The sequence below is a fragment of the Ctenopharyngodon idella genome, chromosome 16 (assembly GCF_019924925.1).
Source record: "Ctenopharyngodon idella isolate HZGC_01 chromosome 16, HZGC01, whole genome shotgun sequence".
Classification (NCBI taxonomy): Eukaryota; Metazoa; Chordata; class Actinopteri; order Cypriniformes; family Xenocyprididae; genus Ctenopharyngodon; species Ctenopharyngodon idella.
Window position 1 is genome coordinate 14283991 of NC_067235.1, and position 20331 is coordinate 14304321.

General features: G+C 37.1%; 1 protein-coding gene across 1 annotated transcript; it reads left to right on the plus strand.

Moving 5' to 3' along the window:
- Positions 1-291: 291 nt before the first annotated feature.
- dscc1 (DNA replication and sister chromatid cohesion 1) lies at positions 292-7553 on the plus strand. Its single transcript, XM_051866535.1, has 9 exons — positions 292-570; positions 1967-2132; positions 2240-2374; positions 3182-3272; positions 4270-4408; positions 4523-4575; positions 4659-4816; positions 6434-6582; positions 7373-7553. The coding sequence occupies exons 1-9, from the start codon at positions 401-403 to the stop codon at positions 7482-7484; spliced, it is 1173 nt and encodes a 390-aa protein (XP_051722495.1). The 5' UTR covers positions 292-400; the 3' UTR covers positions 7485-7553.
- Positions 7554-20331: the final 12778 nt, after the last annotated feature.

The following is a 20331-nucleotide window of genomic DNA, read 5'->3' on the forward strand; positions in this document are numbered from 1 at the left end:
AGTTGTTGTTTTATGTCCACTACAACAAACTATTTTGTTTTTCTAAAGTTAGTGTTTATCAAGGACAATAGTGTCCATGAAATAATGTGTGAAGAAAACAGAAAAGGCCTCTTGGGAACCGAACACTGAGAATTCATAGTTATTATTCAAATGCAGTGCACATTTTTGTGAGCATCACACACAGAAACGTCAATGAAATCGTGTTATGTAGCGCCATCTAATGGACTAGTGATGTTTACACACTATTACGCGCCCGCCTGAAAACGTTCATTGGCTCGTACTACTGTCAATCAACCTTATCTTCCGGCCTAAATATTGCGGGAAAGTTGACCGCTGAGCTGACAACAGCGCAAGTGTTTATGTTGTGTTTAGTCGAGCTGGATAAAACAATTCTGTCAACATGAGGACATTAGAAGAGGTTCAAGCCACACTACAAATAGCTAAAGTAAAAGAAGAAGACTTGCAGCCCGTCACTTACTGTCTCTCGTTCGGAGATAATGTGTCGTCGGGCGATTACTGTCTCATGGAGTTGGATGATACACTTTGCAAACACATTGAGAGTGGCAAGAGGTGAATAGTGCTTCCTTTTAAGATAAACTTACCATCTCAGTATTATTTTAGACCGAAATCAATTGCCGTTTTAAATACGTTTTTACACAAATTAGTATTGCATGTTGCATTCCCTTCTGGAAATGCAGTTACATTTACTTAACAGTTACTTAGTACTTATTACGGAAATTACTTTCCGCAGTGTGCCAACTAATTGCATGTTATTTACAATGAAATGAAAATGCATTATAAAATAATATTAAATGCAAAAAGTTGCACCTAAAAGAGTTTTGAACCCATTTAAGTGTATATTTATTTGTAATTTCATAAATACATCTATTGTCTTTGAATATGGTTAAAGTGTACGATGTGACAATAATCTGGTAAACAAAAATATACTTTAAATGTCAGGTATTTAAAATATTTGTAATTACACATTTGTAATGATGAAGTTGCAATTTAGTTTAAAATATCTTAACATCAAATAATACAGTGAAAATTATAATCCAGTACTTAAGTGTTAGGCAACACATCAAAATAAGTGTAGGCCTACTTTAAAACATGACAAAAATATTATTTAAACATTTAAAATGTCCTTTAAAGTCAAACTTTTAACTTAAACCTTTTTAAGTGTACTAATGTGTGTTAAGAAAAATAGTAAAACTACTCTTTTTACAGTAAGTACACTTTAGTGGCCTTTTATTTCATTAAAGGTGGGGTAAGTAGATTTTCAAAAACGCAATGCGAGTGGATGTCTGTTTATCACAGCTGACGCGCAACAAAATGCTTCACGAAAAATAAAGTGCAGTTTACGAACGAACGACAAGGAAGCACAAAAAATGAACACACAGTACACAAGAGTAAATACTAGTTCGTTGTTAGTATTAAGTGTTCGTTGTTAGTTGCCAACAGCACAGCAGCTCCAGACAATCAAAACCCAGTATTACTCAGATGTGAAGAGGGAAAAAAAAGCAGCCTCCGCGTCTGTTTAAGGCCTTCCCGCTTAGCTCTCTCCAGCGCTGGAAAGCTTTTCTAATATAAACGTGGGTCCTAAAGCGCTTGCCCAGCCATAAACCTTCATACCAGTGATATTATTTTGAGCTCTTTTGTATTGTGTCCCATCTCTCAGTTAGTTTGTTTTTTAAATCTCCCTCTTGCTCGTTCTTTCTCCTTGACCGTCATATGCACCCTAATGCTGATCGGTTACATGTTTGTTGTTGGTGCCGGCCCGGCTAACTTCCAAACAGTGTTTTTGAAAATGTACTTACTCCACCTTTAATATTTATATTATCTGCAAGTACAAAGGATTTAACACTTGATGTACACTACAAAAGCACACTTAATTCAATTAAGTGCACTTCTTTTTTACAAGGGTTATTGTTCATCTGTCCTGATGTCTGTTTATGTTTCCCATTAGTCTTATAATCAGAGGTGATAAAGACGAGCATGCCATTCTGTGCAGTGAAGACAAGACATACGACTTGAAAATTGCGGACACATCAAATCTGCTCCTGTTTGTCCCAGGGTGTAAAACGCCAGATCAGCTGCCAGACAGCGCAACATCTCAACTCATGCATGCACAGGTGACTGAAGAATTTGTTTCTGAAGATTGTGATTTTATTCTTTGTAGTAGGTGAATATGGAAAGCATAGTGCTAATTGTGTGCATTGACAGATGTGTTATTTTACAGATTTGGGGTTTTTCAAATAGTTATTGGGAGCTGAGAAGGCAGAGACCAAGGTTGAAGAAACTGAAGAAACTTCTCATGGAGAATCCATATGATGGTCCAGCGGTGGGCATGCAGGAGGAGACGCCAGGAGAGAAGGTACACCAGGAGTTATTATATATACAGGAGTTATACAATATATATAGGGATAATCCATGGCTAGCTCTGAATTAAACGATTTTAACGCACCACATAGAGGCAAAGAAACACCCGATGTGAAGTGGAGTGCATTCAAATTGTTTAATGCACAGCTAGCTGTGGGTTATCCCGCTTATACCATGGTCATCATTTGCCAGCACTGAAAAGTTAAAGCTGTTGCATTGTTTGCAGTGCAATATTTGATTGGAAGGGCAAAAATGGTGGTTATTTTCATCAGTTTCGGCTCATTAGATCTAGAATTTTGCCCGCTTTGAATCAGACATGGAGATAAAGTAGTGCGTAAGATTACAGTTATTTGAATGAATGAATTATACCATTTATTTGAAAGAATTATTGAGAAAGATGCGTGTGCGAATTAGCTGTGTGTGCAGTGTCTGACAATGAAGCTGTTTCAAAACCAGCAATGTTAACCCCCACACCCCCCCCCCTGAGAAATGTATTGTAGCGATCTCCGATCTCTGGGTGTGAGTGATGTGTGTGTGCTTCGATGTAACCAGTGCATTAATATAGAACAATGATTAAACTGACTTGTGTATACAACTACCTGTGTATTAAACTGTTTTAATGCTCTAGCCAATCAGAATCAAGTATTCAGACAGACCATGGTATAAGTAAGATTTTAGGTGTGTTTAGTTGAATTACTAATCCATTAACAATGCGTGTACTTTTAAAAACTTTGTAGAATTGAGATCATTTATTGTTCCCAAAAAATAACATTAAACATTTTGTATTTATTTTATCTGTTAGTACACTATGGATGACCTTCTTGAGAGAATCCAAGCAAGTAGAGAAGAGATTGAGATACATCTTCAAAATGTTCATGCTTGTGAAATTGACGGTGAGCTGAGGCAGTTTTTGGTCAAATCAAAAGTCATCTTTCTTTATTAAAAATGTATTTGTATCAGAATACTGGGTCTTGGATAAGACCTTAAATACCACATATTCTCTATGTAGTATAAGATATATATTTTGGATATGAAACATGAAATGAACTTTTGGTGTTGCTGGTATCATTATTAATAATTTTTAAAGTTTATAATTGAGTTATTTAATAATTCCATAATTATTCTTTATTAATAATGGAGATACCTTTGGAACATTCCTCTTTTAAAAATAAAAAAGTATAGAATTAAAAGAATAGCTGTACCTTTCAGATGCATCTCTTTGGGATTGGGGATTTCATTTGATTTGTGTGCCATTATTCAATTGTCAGAATGTCTCATTTATGTTTGATTTTGAATTTTACATTAATAACACTTTAGAAACTGTTAAATGCTACATTATTAGAAATTGTTTCAGATGTACTTTAAGTTTTTGTGAAAAGTTTCTGTGGGCTGTTGTATAGTTTCTGGTGACTTCTTGCCCAAGGTAGGGCATCATCGGTAAAAAAAATTTGTTTTAGGGTCTTTTAACTAGTTGCTTATTAGCATGCATATTACTAGAATATTGGCTAATTATTAGTACTTATTAAGCACATATTAATGCCTTATTCTGCATGAACATATTCTACATCTCTTAATCCTACCCAATACCTAAACTTAACAACTACCTTACTAACTATTAATAAGCAGTAAATTAGCAGTTTTTTGAGGAAAAAGTCATAGTTAATAGTTTAAATGTGTTCCCTATACTAAAGTGTTACCGAGTCATCTTATCCCAATTGTACCATTTTCAATTTTGTTATGAAAACTAAATTGGCAAATGTTTCAGTTTATTTATTTTCAGTTTATTAAAAGAATATATTGGATGCATTATCATTGTGTACATGCTAAAGTAATATCTATATTAATTCATAAAGCCATAGGTGAAGTGAACTGATAGACTTATATTTGTAGGTTTTTGGAGGATCCTGGATTTTGATTATGAGATGAAGCTCCTGGGTCATGTGACCCAGCTGGTGGACTCAGAGTCTTGGTCTTTCAGCAAAGTTCCTCTCACTGTTTGTCTGGAAGAGCTGGGATCCCTTGAGCCAAAGTGAGTAAATATGAAAAATAAGAAAATTGTGACTAGAAAAAAAGCAGATCAGATTCAGCCTTTAAAAAAAAAAAAAAAAAAAAACTTTTTTTAATGTTTCTGTTTTGTGAACAGAGCCATGATAGAACACTGTCTCAACTGTTATGGAAGATGCTACACTAGTGAAGGTCGGCATATTTTTTAATTTAATATAATATTTAATTAGCATTTAATGAATAAAAGAACCCCTTATCTTTTTCATTTCCATTAGATGGTCTGGTGATGTACGCACTGGATGAGGACAAAGTATGTAGGGCCACAGCTCAGCTGCTCCTGCAAAATGCTGTGAAGTTCAACCTGTCAGAGTTCCAGGAAGTTTGGCAGCAGAGCGTTCCTGAAGGAATGAGCACTAGACTGGATCAGCTCCGGGTGAGGACATTTGTCAACTCAAGAACCAACTCTGAGCACACTTACACAAACATTGTCTGACATCAGTAGCGTGAGAACTTGAAGTATTTCTCAAAAAGTATTTAACTAGAAGTATTTCTCTTAGATTTGCTGTACAGTTTGTCTGGTTCCCATTTCCAGTGTCAGAGATATGTGTGTAATTTTATATATATATATATATATAATATATATATATATATATATAATATATATATATATATATATATAATATATACATACATACATACATACAATGCACAGCATAAATGAGTACACCCCCTCTGAAACTTCTGAAAGTCAGCAATTACTCAATTACTTAGACATGTTAGGGTTCTTTAGAGAGATAATGTTCCAGCAAGTCTGCTTAATCAATTACCAAAGAAGCATGTTATTGAATTATTGAATTATTCAGGAAAATAAGATTTTTTTATCAAGGTGATAAAATGTTGTGTAGCAAAAGTGAGTACACCCTCCTAAAAGTTACTAAATAAAATGAAATAAAAATGTTCTGGTGTAAGTTTAAGGCAATGTTTGATCAACAGGTAAAGTATCTTGAACCAAATAAATTAAAGATAAGTAATTTCTTGACAATTAAGTGTTATCTGAATCACTGAATCATTCTCAGACTTAATGCTGACAGCAATGGAAGCACTTGGGAGAGACCTGTCAGGAGACTTATTTCTTAGCACAAAAGAGGACAGTGGTACAGTGGATTACCAAATCATTGTTTTAAGTGTGAAAATATAGCAGTTCAAAAACAATGGACTTGTGACAAGGCCCCTGAAATAATCAGGCCTTCATTTTAAGCTTTCATTTAGTGATGCTAGACAAAGAGCAGGAGAAATACCAAGCGAGTGTCTCAGAGCCAGCAAGAGCTATGAAAAGAGTGACTGTTTATCTCACAGAGTAAGATGCAGCCTGCAGAAATGACATACATGGTTGTTGTTCTCACTGGAACTACCTACTGTAGCCAAAGCACAATAAAGTCAGTTAGCCATTTCCAAAGCCCATATTTACAAAATATAGATTCCGGGAATACTCTGGTCTCATGAGACCAAATCAATCATTTTGGATCTAACAGCATCCAAAATGCTATGGTGTTGCTAGAGGAGGAGTACAGTGAGAAGTGTTAGTAAAGTTCAGTGGTAGTAAAGCTCTTATATAGGGATGTATGAGTGCTGAAGGTGTGAGGGAGTTGAGCTTTATCAATGCTGTCATGAATTCCCACACCTCTGTGTAATTGAATACACAAAGTTGAAACAGAAGATGTTACCCTTTCCTCATTCCGTGCATTGTTGGGCATTTTTTCAACATGACAATGAGGATATGCATTCTCCCAAGGTGAAAAACCTTCTGTGGACATGTATTGCACTCAATCTTAACACTCTTGAGCACCTGTGGGGGATTCTGTAGAGACGAGTTGAGCAACACTCCCCATTAAAGATCAGGGCATTTTAGGAGCTCATCATCCAGAAGTTAAACAGGACAGATGTGACAATTTGTCATCAACTTGTACACTCCGTGCTAGAAGGGTCAGAGCAGTATATTCAAAATTATGGACTTATGTGCACTGTATAATCCATGTTTTTTGTCATTCAGGGTTTAGCTCTGTTAGATCGAAGCTCTAGACCAGAGACCATCTCGCTGCTACTGGTAGAAGATTTGCCTGAGGACACACTGGAGCGATTCAACAGCCTCTTCAGCCTGAGAGAAAAATGGACACAAGATGACATTGAACCCTACATACAGTGCGTATTCTGACATTTGAATTGTTTTAAAGAGGACCTATTATGCTTTTTTAAATTTTCTACTTTCTTTAGTGTGTAATGTTGCTGTTTGTTACTCCAAATGGAGTTATTCTCTGTATAAGTAAGCACTGTTTTTGAACTCCCTAAAACACCTTGATTGTAGTCGTTAGATTTCTTCTGGGAACGAATATGTCACAATATCCCTCATTTAAAAAATTCCCACCTAAGCAAGGCATACGCAAAATAAAGGGGCGAGGCCTGGTTGAGTTCCATTAGTAGTGTGTTAAAACTATGGTAAGGTTATGGTAAGGTGCAACATTTCCAAAATACACTCAAAGCTGTTGTCCAATCACAACACAATGGTCAAGCTGACCAATCAGAGAACATTGCTCTTTTCGCAAGGAGGAGCATCATAGAGACCGGAACTATGCAGAGAATTACTGACAGACTGGGAAAAGAGGTGCTGCAACAATGTAAAATATGTGGGGAAATAATGTGTTTTTCGAACATTAAAGCATAAAAGGGCATAATAATTTGTAAAAGGACATTTTTATGTAAAATGGTGTCTTTAATCAATATTTTATTTCTTTCTGAAAAAAACAATGTAATATCCATCAAAAGAATTCCTGTTGTGTATGTTGCCATAATTTCTTAAAAATTGCATCTGCTGAACTGCCCTACTGCAACTGCAGTTTTTGGTAGCTGAGGAGCATTAAGTTTTAAAAAACAGTTTTCAAAAGATTATAATATTTACAGACACAACCCTAACTGATTGTTGTTTCTTCAACAGAGATCTCTGTGGAGAGAAGCAGACCACTGGAGCCCTCCTGACCAAACATGCCCGTTCATCTGTGCAAAATGGTATTAAGGTCTACAATTCAAGAAGACCTGTAGCAACTTAACATAAAAGCCACTGACTATTGCCTTGTATGTTGTTGAGTCAGAAATAATAAACACATTAAATATTGTCACACTGTCTAGCTTTGTGTGGATTATTTTTACACTACTGACAAAATAAGCCTTATTACTGTGTATGTTTACAGTTTGTTTAATGTTCCCGCTTTTTTGAGTTTCTTGTGAATGTTGAATTTATAAAGCTTTGATAAATTATTGTGCCAAAAGACACATCCATAACTTTGATGATCTTTTTAAATCTGTTATGTCTATAGTTTTGCCAGAGATAATCACATATTACAGGTTTATAAGTCTGCATTACAATATAAAATGGGGAGAAAGTTTTCCATTTAGAAAGTTACGTTGTTTTCATAGTATACTGAGTTGGTTTAAGTTAAGTAGATATAATAATTGTGGAAGAAAATTGAGAACAAATGTGAAGAGAAGAGTGTTTTAGAGCAAAGCAAGTTGAGATGTAAAAGAGGAAGCTAAAGATAAAACAGTGGAAATTGATGAACTCTGAGATTAAGTCTGAAAACAGGAATAAAACTTGATTAACGTAGTATTTGAAAGGTAAAATAATGTTTTAACCAATCAGTCAATGCTATTTGTATTTCTTACAGGCGTGTATGTAATCTGCTGTAATGTTTTGCTCTGAGAGACTTCTATAAGGATCTTTGCTGGAATGAGTATGAAAAGAAAATTTAGAATTTCTGCCACACCACCACTGTCATTCTACTAGGTTTCCTCTGCCAATTCTAAAAATAAGCTTGTTACACTCAGGAAAAAAAGTGCAAAAATTGTACCTTTAGGGGTACAATAGCTTGTCACTGGGGCAGTACACTTAAAGGATTAGTTCACTTTCAAATGAAAATTACCCCAAGCTTTACTCACCCTCAAGCCATCCTAGGTGTATATGACTTTCTTCTTTCTGATGAACACTCTCTGAGATATTTTAATAAATATCCTGGCGCATCCAAGCTTTATAATTGCATGAACAGGACCCATGAGTATTAGCTGCTGAAAGTGCTTCCATCCACATCCATCCATCATAAATATGTGCTCCACTTGGCTCCGGGGGGTTAATGCATTTGTGTACAAAATATCCATATTTCACAAGTTATGAAGTTAAATATCTAGCTTCCGTATTCAACATACGAAGAAAGTGTAAAACTCACAGTTCAAAAAGCTTATGCTACGTCTTACGCCTTCCTTATTCAACTTATGGAAAAGTGTAACTGACGCGACGCCAGTCAGTGTTGCCAGTCCGCGGTTTTGATTTTTGACTGTTTTGACTGTTGCCGCTTGTTGTTTTTCAAGTCCGCAGGTTGAAACTAACCCAAATAACATAGAATGCGAATTTTACCAGGGGAACCCCGCCAAAAACGCGGATTTTACCCCATGGACTTGAAATAGTTATGGGCTAGTTTTGAGTAGCAATTGGGCGGGTTTTGTTGTGAAAACCTGGCAACCCTGCCACCAGTTTACACTTTCTTCGTAACTTGAATACGGAAGGCAGTCTGGTGGAAGCTAGATATTTTACTTCATAACTTGTTAAATATATATATATATATATATATTTACACAAACACATCGCTTCGCTTCAGAAGGACTTCATTAACCCCCCCAGAGCCGTGTGGAGTATGTTTATGACGGATGGATGTGGATGGAAGCACTTTCAGCAGCTCATACTCGTTGGTCCCGTTCACTGCCATTATAAAGCTTGGATGCATCAGGATATTTATTAAAATATCTCAGAGTGTTTATCAGAAAGAAGAAAGTCATAAACACCTAGAATGGCTTGAGGGTGAGTAAAGCTTGGGGTTTCATTTTCATTTGAAAGTGAACTAATCCTTTAAAGGGACATCTTTGTACCTTATTTACTTGTAAACATTATAGTAGTAAAAGCATAGTGGTACCTTAAGGATACATAATAGCCTACTACTCTAAGGTACTAATATGCACCTATACAACTATGCAAAAAAAAAAAAAAAAATAGTGTTGTATAGTGAAAGTTAAGATACTACAGAGACTAAAATTAATCGTCCACTTCCTGATGACATTACCATCTAACTAAACCACACTCAAAAGTGAATCTGGACTTTCAAAGATCTGACTGTGTCTGATCAGACACAATCACTTCTCATAAGTCTCAAAAGTTATTTTTATAACGACCAAATATCAGAGACCATAATAAATGATCCCTCTCTAAACATCAGAGGTTTTATATATTCTTTTTGTTCTTAAAACGACTGTTTGTACTAAAATCTACTGTTGTTGTCATGTTTTACATCTTCAAAAAAATATTCAGTTTGTCTTGCCATGAACACAGTGAATGCCATAATCTCAAGTGTCAAAATATCAACCATGAGACCTGAAAGTACAATTCCAGCATAGGGTATGTTTTGCATGCTGGAAACAGTACTGGTTGCTGGTTTTGGGAAGTGGGAGTGCTGGATAACCAGCTACACCAGCTCAGTTTTGCTTGAGAACAGCATGACTATGTTGGTCAACCAGCTAAACCAGTACCTATACCACCTCTAACCAGCATAAACCAGCCTGGACCAACATGGAATTCATGCTGGTCTGGATTTTTCCACAGGGTCATCTTACAGCAACAGGCTGATTATGTAACTGATATCTGATCAAACAGCTGATGTCAAAGAATCTTAGTTATAAGAAACTGGACCTAATTTATGTCACGTAATGTTTAAAGTTTTGTATACTGTGCATAGACCTCTTATTGTATAGCCTATTCTCTGTACAGTGTTAACTTGACTGGGTGCATCCAATTTTCAACAAGGCATCTAGAAAGTACAACTGTAAAGGCACAACATTTTAAATGATTTGAACATAAAGAGTTAAAGAAAGACAAATGCAAACTAAAGGAAAAGGTGGTGTGCCACATCCTTTTGACATCATTACCATCTGCCCTGTTTCATGTAAGACCACCAGCTATATAGGTTATCATATCCTTTAAAAAAAAGTGAATCAGCAAAGATCTGACTGTGTCTGGTGTGGCTGCACACGTCTCACAATATGGTAATGTACTTTTCCTAATTCTCCATACAAGTTAAATGTTAAATGAAGTTAGTTTGAATTATTTGGATTATTTAGAGTGTCCATCTGTCATATCTTCAGTACATAACAATATTTCCTTCTCTAGTATCTATATTCTGAAATAATGACAGTTTTGCACTTACACAACTTCCTCAGATCCTAAAAATGCTGTCATTTATGGTCATCTTCAATCTCATACTCCACACCTGTCTGAGTGATCTGGACATGCTGCATCCGTCTCAGCCCTGCACTGAAGCGGAGAACAACAATGGTTACAACACATTTCTTAGCCGACACCTGCGTAAGGGCATCCCAACTGATCTGGACAAAAAGAAATGGCAGAAGTTCATTACAAAACTCGACAGCTGGAAGAGGAAGAAACAGTCTTTTTTCCGCTTTACTGAATCAAAGCGTGTCGTAGCTGTTTGTTCATCAGGAGGAAAGATGTATAAGGGCAACCTCTGCATCAGCAAGAAATCTTTTTCTTTTTTCACTGTTGAGATCAACAGTATAAAGAAAATAGTCAAAAGAGTGCAATTTCAGAAACAACATGTAATTCTTGCCTGTGATAAAATTGACAACACATGTTTACCTGTTCATTTTGATGAAAATACAGAAAATATTAAACCAGATATCAACAGACGAGACTGCAGTAAATCAAAGCTTAAGGAAAATACAACATCTGTTTATGATGAAGTGTTTCCCTGGCTCTAATGTAACTGCAGAAAACTGACCTGTAGAAGATTTTTTTCAGCATCCCTTTTTTCATTTTCTGTAGAACTATTGATGCAATTGTTGATGAAAAATATAAATAAATATCCAATATAAAAAACTACGTTCTCACTTTTATGTTTTAGCATGGTCTTTCTTGTTCAGAACACATAAAATTGGTTTCACAGGACATTCAGTATAAAGTTAGTATTAAAGGTGCAGTAAGCGATTTCTGAAAAACGCTGCTTAAAGTGGATTGGACTGAACACCGCAACACACTTGTAGCCAATCAGCAGTAGGGGGCGTGTCCACTCATGATGGGGGAGGAGAGAGAGTGAGCAAGAAGTTGATTTGACTGTTGAAAGAGAGATGGCTGAGAGACATTACAAAAGAGAAAATGTAAGAAGATTATCACTGGAAAAATGGTGGAGCAATGAAGGGAGGGGTGTGTTTGTTTGGGCTGATTTCAAATATCAACAGTGTTCAACAATCATTCTCAGAAATTGCCTACTGCACCTTTAAGGGGAGTGTGCAACCACTCAGCAGCACTGCCTAGTTCCTACACATCATAAGGCCCATTTATACCCTGAAACATAACTATAAACATAACTATAAACTATGAACTATATATACATTGATTTTAAAGTTTAGTTATGAATGAATTTGGATGGTTCCTCATGGCCTTTCTTTGTTTTAGCCAAATGGTCCTAAGGAATTTTTATGGTGGTCTCAGCCAAAACCCTAAGAATTAGTATCAAGATGGATGAAGGGCAGAAAGCCCATGTAAACCAGTGAAAAGTCCTGTCCTTCCTGGGCTTGGTACTTGTGGTCTTGTTCTTGACCTCTAAGGGTGTGTTCACACTTAGGCAGGTTTGGTTCGATTAAAATGAACTCAGGTTTGATTGCTCTGTTAGTGCGCACCAAACAAGCGGACCGAGACCCCTGAAAAGGTGGGTCTCGGCCCGCTTTCAAACGACTTTTGTACAGTTTGACTGAAATATGAATGCAACACGGACCAAAGACATCTAAACTAACTAAAAACAGGACGTGATGTCAGAAGATGTGACCCTAAAAAAGACAGAATGCTCAAGTATACCTGATTCTTCTCGTCATTGTCACAATGTTGCCTATTACAGTTCGGTACAGGTGTAGGAACCGTGTCTTCTTGCCGCAGATCTTTGTTTGTGTGTGACAGAGAAGTTCCTGGCGCTGTTTTGACTCCTTTACTCATTTAATGAGCTATTTATGAGTTCTCAGCTCATTGTATGTGTGTTCTTACCATCATGAACACACATACAATGAGCACATTTAGCCCAGCACACAGCATTGTTTTGGATGTTCGGTAACGCCTTTTTTGCTTGTTTGTTTCTTATCTTTAGCTTCAGTGTTAAAAATGAAGAAAATCAAGACTAAATGTCCAGACCAAAAGAACCAAGAGAACCAAACTACAAGTGTGAACACACCCTAAGAGGCAGTTGTCCTAGCAGCCTTATCTGATGGCGTAAACTGAAATGTAGCAAACCTTTCTCCACTGTTGCAGTCAGAGAGGGGCCCCACCATAAAACTGGGCCCTGCAGTGCCCTGGAATATGCTGTTCACTACAACATCATTAGCAACTATGGACACAAGTTCCATTGTTACCTACATAGTTCAACGATTCAGTTTTTTTTTTTTTTTTTTTTTTTCCTGAAACCATAGTTCCATTGCATCACGAAGTTGTGTGGTTGAAACTACAGCTCTCTGCCTGTGATTAGAAGCATAGTTTCATGTTAGTTTGGCATATGGACTGTTCGTCCATATGTCATCAATGCAGCTTTTTCTTTTTAGTGCATGTGTAGCTTGTAAACGACTCGATACTACAGGTAAAGACAATTTATATCCAGAATAGTTTTAAAAAGTATCAAAATAGGGGCACACTTTTTTGATGGGGTGCCTGTGCTGCAAAGGCAAAACGCCTCTGGCAAGAACCACTGCTGATCGACACTTGAATGTTCAAAATCAAAAGTGTCAAACATCAGGAACAGCATGTTATTCTTGGATGTGATAAAATTGACAAGCAGTGTCTAGCTTTTCATGTTGAGGCTAAAAGAATTGGGGCTAAACCAGATATAGGCCTATATAAACGGACTGCAATGAAGCGATTGGCAACTTTGTAAGACTAGATATTATATATAATCATAATAAATGAGTACATAAAAAGTGAAAGAAACATTCTTTTATATTCTGTTTTATCTTATTTAAATTTGTATTTTAGGTTATACACAGTCTCATTACACCTTACTCACTACATGAATAGAAACATGGTAATACAAGGTGACACACGCTTAGTAAATGGTGGAAGTCTCTAACCACCTCTTCTGTAACAGAACTACAACCCTTAATTTATTATTATTATTATTATTATTATTACTATTATTTTCAGGCTGGTGTTGTGAAAGCATACAATACATTTTCAAATTATCAAAGTTAATATTATGTGAGAAAGATTTTAAACATGGAGGACACATGGTTTTTTATTGCAATCTTTATTTAGTAATAAATGATTGAATTAATGAGGCAAGAGCATATAGAAAATGTTTGTGTGTTCACAATTTGCATTCATTATGAATATGCGCAGACATCCTCATATTACTGCAGTTTCAGCATTGGTTAGATAAAAATGAAAGCAGCAAAGCTACAAAGTAACATCCAGACATTTTTACTGCAGGTCATGTGTCTAGATTTCAAACAGCTCTTCAAAAGGAATAAAGCTTGCATTTACCATTGCTTTACTGCAGTCTGCTTTGTTATTATCTGGTGTAGCATCATTTGTGTTTGCCTCAAAATGAACAGGTTTGCATTTATTTTCAATTTTATCACAGCCAAGAATAGCATGTTGTTCCTGAACTTTGACTTTCTTGACCTGCTTCTTATTCTTGATGTAAACAGTGAAGAACTTGAGAGGCTTCTTGCTGATGCAGAGGTTTCCCTGATACTCCTTTCCTCCTGATGAACACACAGCCATCACCATTCTTGCTTCACTGATGGGAAAGAATGATTGAATAGGCCTGTCCCAGGTTTTGATTTTGGTAATGAACTTCTGCCATTCTCTTAGATTGCGTGGATCAGTTGGGATGTCCTTGCGTAGGTGACGGTGAAGGAAAGTATCATACGCATCCTTTTTCTTCGCTTTAGTGCAGGGCTCAGATGGGTGCAGTATGTCCAGCTCACTCAGACAAGTGTGGAGCGTGACAGTCAAGATGACCAAGAATGACAGCATTTTTACAATCTGAGGAAGTTTTGTGCAAGTGCAAAAATGTTATTTCATAATGCAGATTGGTACCAATTTTGTCAGCATTAACAAGTTAAACTGTACATATTTCAAATGCAGTACAATCAAAATTGGTTAATTAATAAGTACTAGATGACAAATTAACAACAGAGGAAAAAAAACATTCAAGACAACAGAAATAAGACAATTAGAAACAACATATCACCATATTGTGTCTAGTCAGGTGTTTGTCAGTGCTTTGACTAAGTTCAGGTTTATATAGGTAAGTGAGCTGTCTGGAAATAAAGTCCAGAAGGAAGTGGCTTAAAGTGTGGGTAAAGTGTGACTTTTAAACTCACACTTTAAAATTCACATAAAATGACACCTTGTGGCTTTCTTTCTCAAAAGAAGTGCATGATCACATTAAAACATATTTAACATACATCTGAAACATAATTACGTATAATTACAATTTCACATTCCGAATAAATTAAGAAATAACAGATGACAAAAAGTATTAATTATAAATAAGTAAATGATAATAAAAGATACTACATGGGCAACTTCACAGAGTGACAATAATAAAAGAAAACAATTAGATTTCAAATAATATCATCAATGTTGCTAAATTTGACTAATAGTTAAAAAGCCCCCAAGAAGTTTCAGATCCACCTGTATTTCCAGAGGCATTCAAACGTTAGGGTTTTTATTCTTTTTCAGTTGTGTAAAGGCATGTAGGAGTGCTTGAACTGAGGCTTCGTTTGCAATGTGTGACTGAATTCTAGACTAGAATAGCACAGAAAATCATGACTGTCACTGACTTTTTTGAGAGAATTTTGAATGATAAATTTAATGTAAATATGAAATATAGATGTAATAAAATTATTACTTTGTTGGTAAAAAAAAAAAAAAAAAAAAAAAATAGCAAAACCTCAAGTGCATGTGTGCTGCAAACATCTAGCCACAGGTTGACTGCCTGTGGTCTGTCTTCTTCGGAGCTTGCCAGTAAAGTGTGACTAAGTTCATCTCATTTTGTTCAGTTGATACCACTGTTTGTTCAAAATATGTTTTAATCAAAGCAGTATAGATTTAAGAGAAATTCTCAGTTTATGGAGTTCATTATTTTAAAACAACAATCAGTGGTTTTACAATGACTTTTTATTGTAATCTTTTTATTTTTATTCTAGACCTTGATGAACAAGCATTGAGATCTCCTGTGGTCTGCTTCTCTCTACAGAGATCTCTGAGAAAGATTGTTTGGTGTTATTTTTTCTTTAACATGTCCTCTTCAAAAAAGGATATTGGAATGAATGGCTGTTAATTATGCATTATCTACAAGATGTGGCGGTCGACCCAGTAAGATATCAGTAAGACATGTCCAACTGTGGTAATGGTACAGTTAACTGTTGTTTTATTTAATTTACATACTAATGTGATATTGTCGAATGAATTTTCTAGTTTTAGTTGAGCGTGTGTGAGATGAAACCACTTCTACACTGAGCAAAGGTGGTGACCTTTTACACTATTACTCAAAAACTAATATAATTTCCATACTAATGTGTCGCAATAAAATAAATATAACAATTATAATACTAATTATAATAATACTAACAGAGTTGTTTGATACAAGTAAATCGTGCTCTATTTTATGCTTTTATACTGTTTATATGGCAGAATATACGATCATGTAATATAGGCTATAGGCTTTTATATATAAAATGTTAGTAAATGGACTTTAAATCATAAACCTGTAGAGTAGTGGTCTGGGTTCAAACATTCTGAAACACACAGCATTCATGTGACTGGAAAGAAAGTTGAGACCTTGTTTTTCATTGATCACCTGTTCCTCTGAAAACATACGTGCTCCGGCACAGAGCTTCATGAGAAATTGTGCTGTGTACTCGATACGTGCTTTGAAGCTTCAGTGTCATATGTAACATCACTACTTCCCTCTGCTTCTCCAGTTCTTTTCAATCCTTTTCATGATAGCCCATGCACCAGGATGCCCTCGAAGATGGCTACTTTTCTCTCACCCTCAAACTAACCTACTCAGAAAGCGGATCCTAGCGTGAGGCTGCCTCCGCTAGTGGTCCCTTACCCTCCCTCCCTCCCTCTCTCTATCCTTCTACTCCAGTTTACCTCATTCCTCTCCTCCCTTCTGTTCCCCAATTTCTTCTAACATTCTTCTCGGCACAGATCCTAGCGTGAGGTTGCCTCTGCAAATGATCTCAACACTCCTTTTGCCCACCAACCCTCCCCTTTCTCTCACTTCAGCCATCTTGGACACCAGTCAGTAATGGAGCCCTCCGCCCAGCATCAATCTTTTTACAACACTAAACACTTTTTCAGCTTCTTCAGCCACAGCAGTCTCTCTTCCAGCTCCTCCAACGCCACTTTATGATCGGCCCCTTTTTGATTCTCCACCTTTCAAATTATTTTACATAAGCCCAATTGGAGTAGCCAAATGAGATGAATTCTCCACCACCACAACATAGACCAAGCAATCATTCTCATAAACCACCCTGTTCGACCTGTATCCTATAGTAGTAGCAGACTATCTATGGGGTTCCGAATGGTTAAATGCCCCTTAGAATTTCTGCCTGTCACCAGTTCGTCATCATAAATGATCATATCTCAGGTCAACAAAATAAAACCACAGATGCTTTATCTCATTTTTCAAATTTAGAACAATCGCTCTGGAAGCAGACTCCAATCCAACTCTTGTTCCTCCTTATTCAGAACTCATATTCCTCTGGTCCATTCCCTCAAGACATCTTCATACCACATCCACAAATACCATACTACAAGTTGTTTCTCCCAGAACACTCCAAATCTACCGGACAACTTGGAGTTCCTTCAAAAACTTCCACAAAGCTCACAACATGGAGTTGTCCTTCCTCTCAATATCCTCTTTCATCTTTTATCTCCATCATACCAATTCAATTCGGCCAGAAACAATCAAAGTCTACCTCAGCAGCATACATTGCTTTTTCAAGCTCATCCATGGCCAACGGTGCCCCGACTTTTCAAATCCCCAGATATCCCTCCTCATCAAAGGTTTACAAAAACCACTCCCCCTCAGCCAAACACCTGACAACCTTTAACCATCCACATTCTTAACATGTGCCTAACTACTCTCCGCTCAGGTTTATTTTCCCCCAACAAAACAAGAACCCCAGATGGCTTGTTAAATTTGGCTTTCTTTGGCTTCCTCAGTCTCAGAACTCACCACCTACTCGAACTTCAACCCAGCTATCTATCCCACGTTCACTGACCTTCAAGTAATAAAATCACCTCTTCTCGACCCTCTTTTTATCGACAATAAAAACCTCCCTGTCTCCAGACAGTGGTTCAAAATAATCTTAAAACCATCCATTTTTCTTCCCATCTTTCTGCATAGGTGCAGCCACCACAGCAGCCCAGAGGGGCTTATCCGAACACCAAATTGAAATGATCGGTTGATGGTTGTCCCACGCCTTCGAAACAACATATGCTCGATCGGATCTACATCACAAACACTAGCATCTTTCTGAGTCTGGACCGCTTCTCCCTACTATTTTTGCACCTCCCCACTTACAAAGCCCCGCAGGGCTTGTATTCATCCGGATGCAGTGAGAGCTCTTCCTTTTTGGATGTGTGTTAGCTACCTCTCTTGGAGTGACTCTCCCATTCGAATTGCTGTGTTGGCTCTCCCGTCCAGATACTGTGCAGGCTCTCCTGTTCGACTTGCTGTGTGGGCTCTCCCGGTCGAATCGCAGTGTGAGCTTACCGTTCAGGCACCGTGGGGGTTCTCCCTTTCTGAATCACAGTGTAATTCTTCATGTTCTTAACCATGGAGGCTCTCCCGTTCGGATCGCAGTGTGGGCCCTCCTATCTGAACAAGCAGACTGGAGGTACCAAGGACCGTATGTCCCATAAGGATCGCAGCGGGCCCTCATGTCCTTGATCCAAACCACCTTGGAAGGACGGTAGCTCTGCATTTTATCTATATACCGTAGGCTCCCTTTTTCTGCGGTAGGCAGGTTCGCTCTGGATATCAGTGGCCCGTTTCCTTTTGACTTCATGGGCCCCCATGTTGCGACGTTGCGGGCGTATTCCAACCACGTACTCAAACCTGCACTTTTTGGGGGGTATATCAGAGCTCAGCAAGCCAAATTAGCTAACCTAATACCTTAAAGATTAGATGGGCAAAGAAACTCGTTAAGTGAAGTTCCTAAACGTAATTTAGGGAGGAGCGAGCCCATCAAATCTTCCAATCAACAGCCAGAGTATATAAGCAGCTGCTTAGCTCTCTTCAGTCTCAGCTGTTCCAGCATCCCACCACCTCCCCAAACTCCACCTTCATCTCAGGTACCTTGCCCTATGTAATCATATCCTATATTTGTTCACTGTTGGGGGTATATCAGAGCTCGAGTTGAAGCTGCTTCATCGAGCCCCTCATCAAGCCAAATTAGCTAACCTAATACCTTAAAGATTATATGGGCAAACAAATTAGTTAATAAAGTTATATTTTTCTTACAAAAACACATCCCTTCATATCAAAAGTCCTTTATTAACCCTCTGGAGTTGTATGGATTCATTTTTTTATGGATGGATTTTTTTTTTTTTTTTTTTTAATTTGGGTTTCCATTCACAACCATTATAAAGCTTGGAGGACTAAGGATATTTTTAAATATATCTCTGATTGTGTTCGTCTGAAAGAAGATAGTCATACACACCTAGGATGGCTCGAGGGTGAGTAAATCATGGCATAATTTTCATTTTTGGGTGAACTATCCCCATAATACTGTATTTGACTCTTGAAAATGACTTTTCATTATATAACAAATCCCAAAACATCAATGCGCCCGACAAAATAATTAAAATGATAAAATAACATATATCTGTTCAAAAGTATAAACCATGTCAGCTAAGAGTATGAGAAATCTATTCTTTCCAACTTCACATATATGGTTAACAGAGAAAAAACGTTCATTCTCACCTTTGACCATAAAGTTACTCATAACGTTACACTGACTCAGTGGAGAATTCGTGCATCATTCTTGAGGTTTTAAGGTGATGAAGATTGTCTGCACCGTCATGTCATGGTTTCTGGTTCCAAAAAAAAAAAGAGAGAGTCTGTGTGGCCCAGGAGCATGGGTCACTGTCAATACATTACAGACGGCCGCTAACAAATTCTCTAATAACTGACTTAATCCAGTATTTGTATTTTAAAATTTGTTTTGTATTCTCAGATTAGATTATCCACAGTCATTATTTGATTGTGTTACATATCCTTTATCTAATACAAAGTTTAAACTGGGATTCATAAAATTTTACACTTTAAGTTAACTCTGGGTTACCAATAGGAAGTTAAGTGAACTAACTTTTCACAGGTCTTTTGGAAATGTCATACCCCAAGTAAGCAAGGTTTAGGTTCATCAACCGATAGTTCAGATATGTGACAGTATGTTATATGTGGCCTTGCTTTCTGGAATACACCCCTGACCAATGAAAACTCACAAGCCAGGTGATCAACAAAAACATACAAGACCAGACATGAGCACGAACACTCAACTCACTGCAAAAGACAAAACATTGAGCATGAATGTCCAGACCCCGATGCTGTACCAAAATCAAACACCGAATTCTGTGACCATAGTGGGTGCTGTAATGACAGTAGAGTTAAGGGTTAGAGTTAGAGTTAAGGCCCCAAAATACTTCATGCGAAATCAAAGAAAGAACTGGTGTGACGTCATTTCGAACAAAAGTTGGCCGCAACTAAATTTGTTTTGTGTTCGTTTCAGAAGTTCAGCTGCTGAAATAACAGTAAAACACGACCTGGTGGCGCTCAA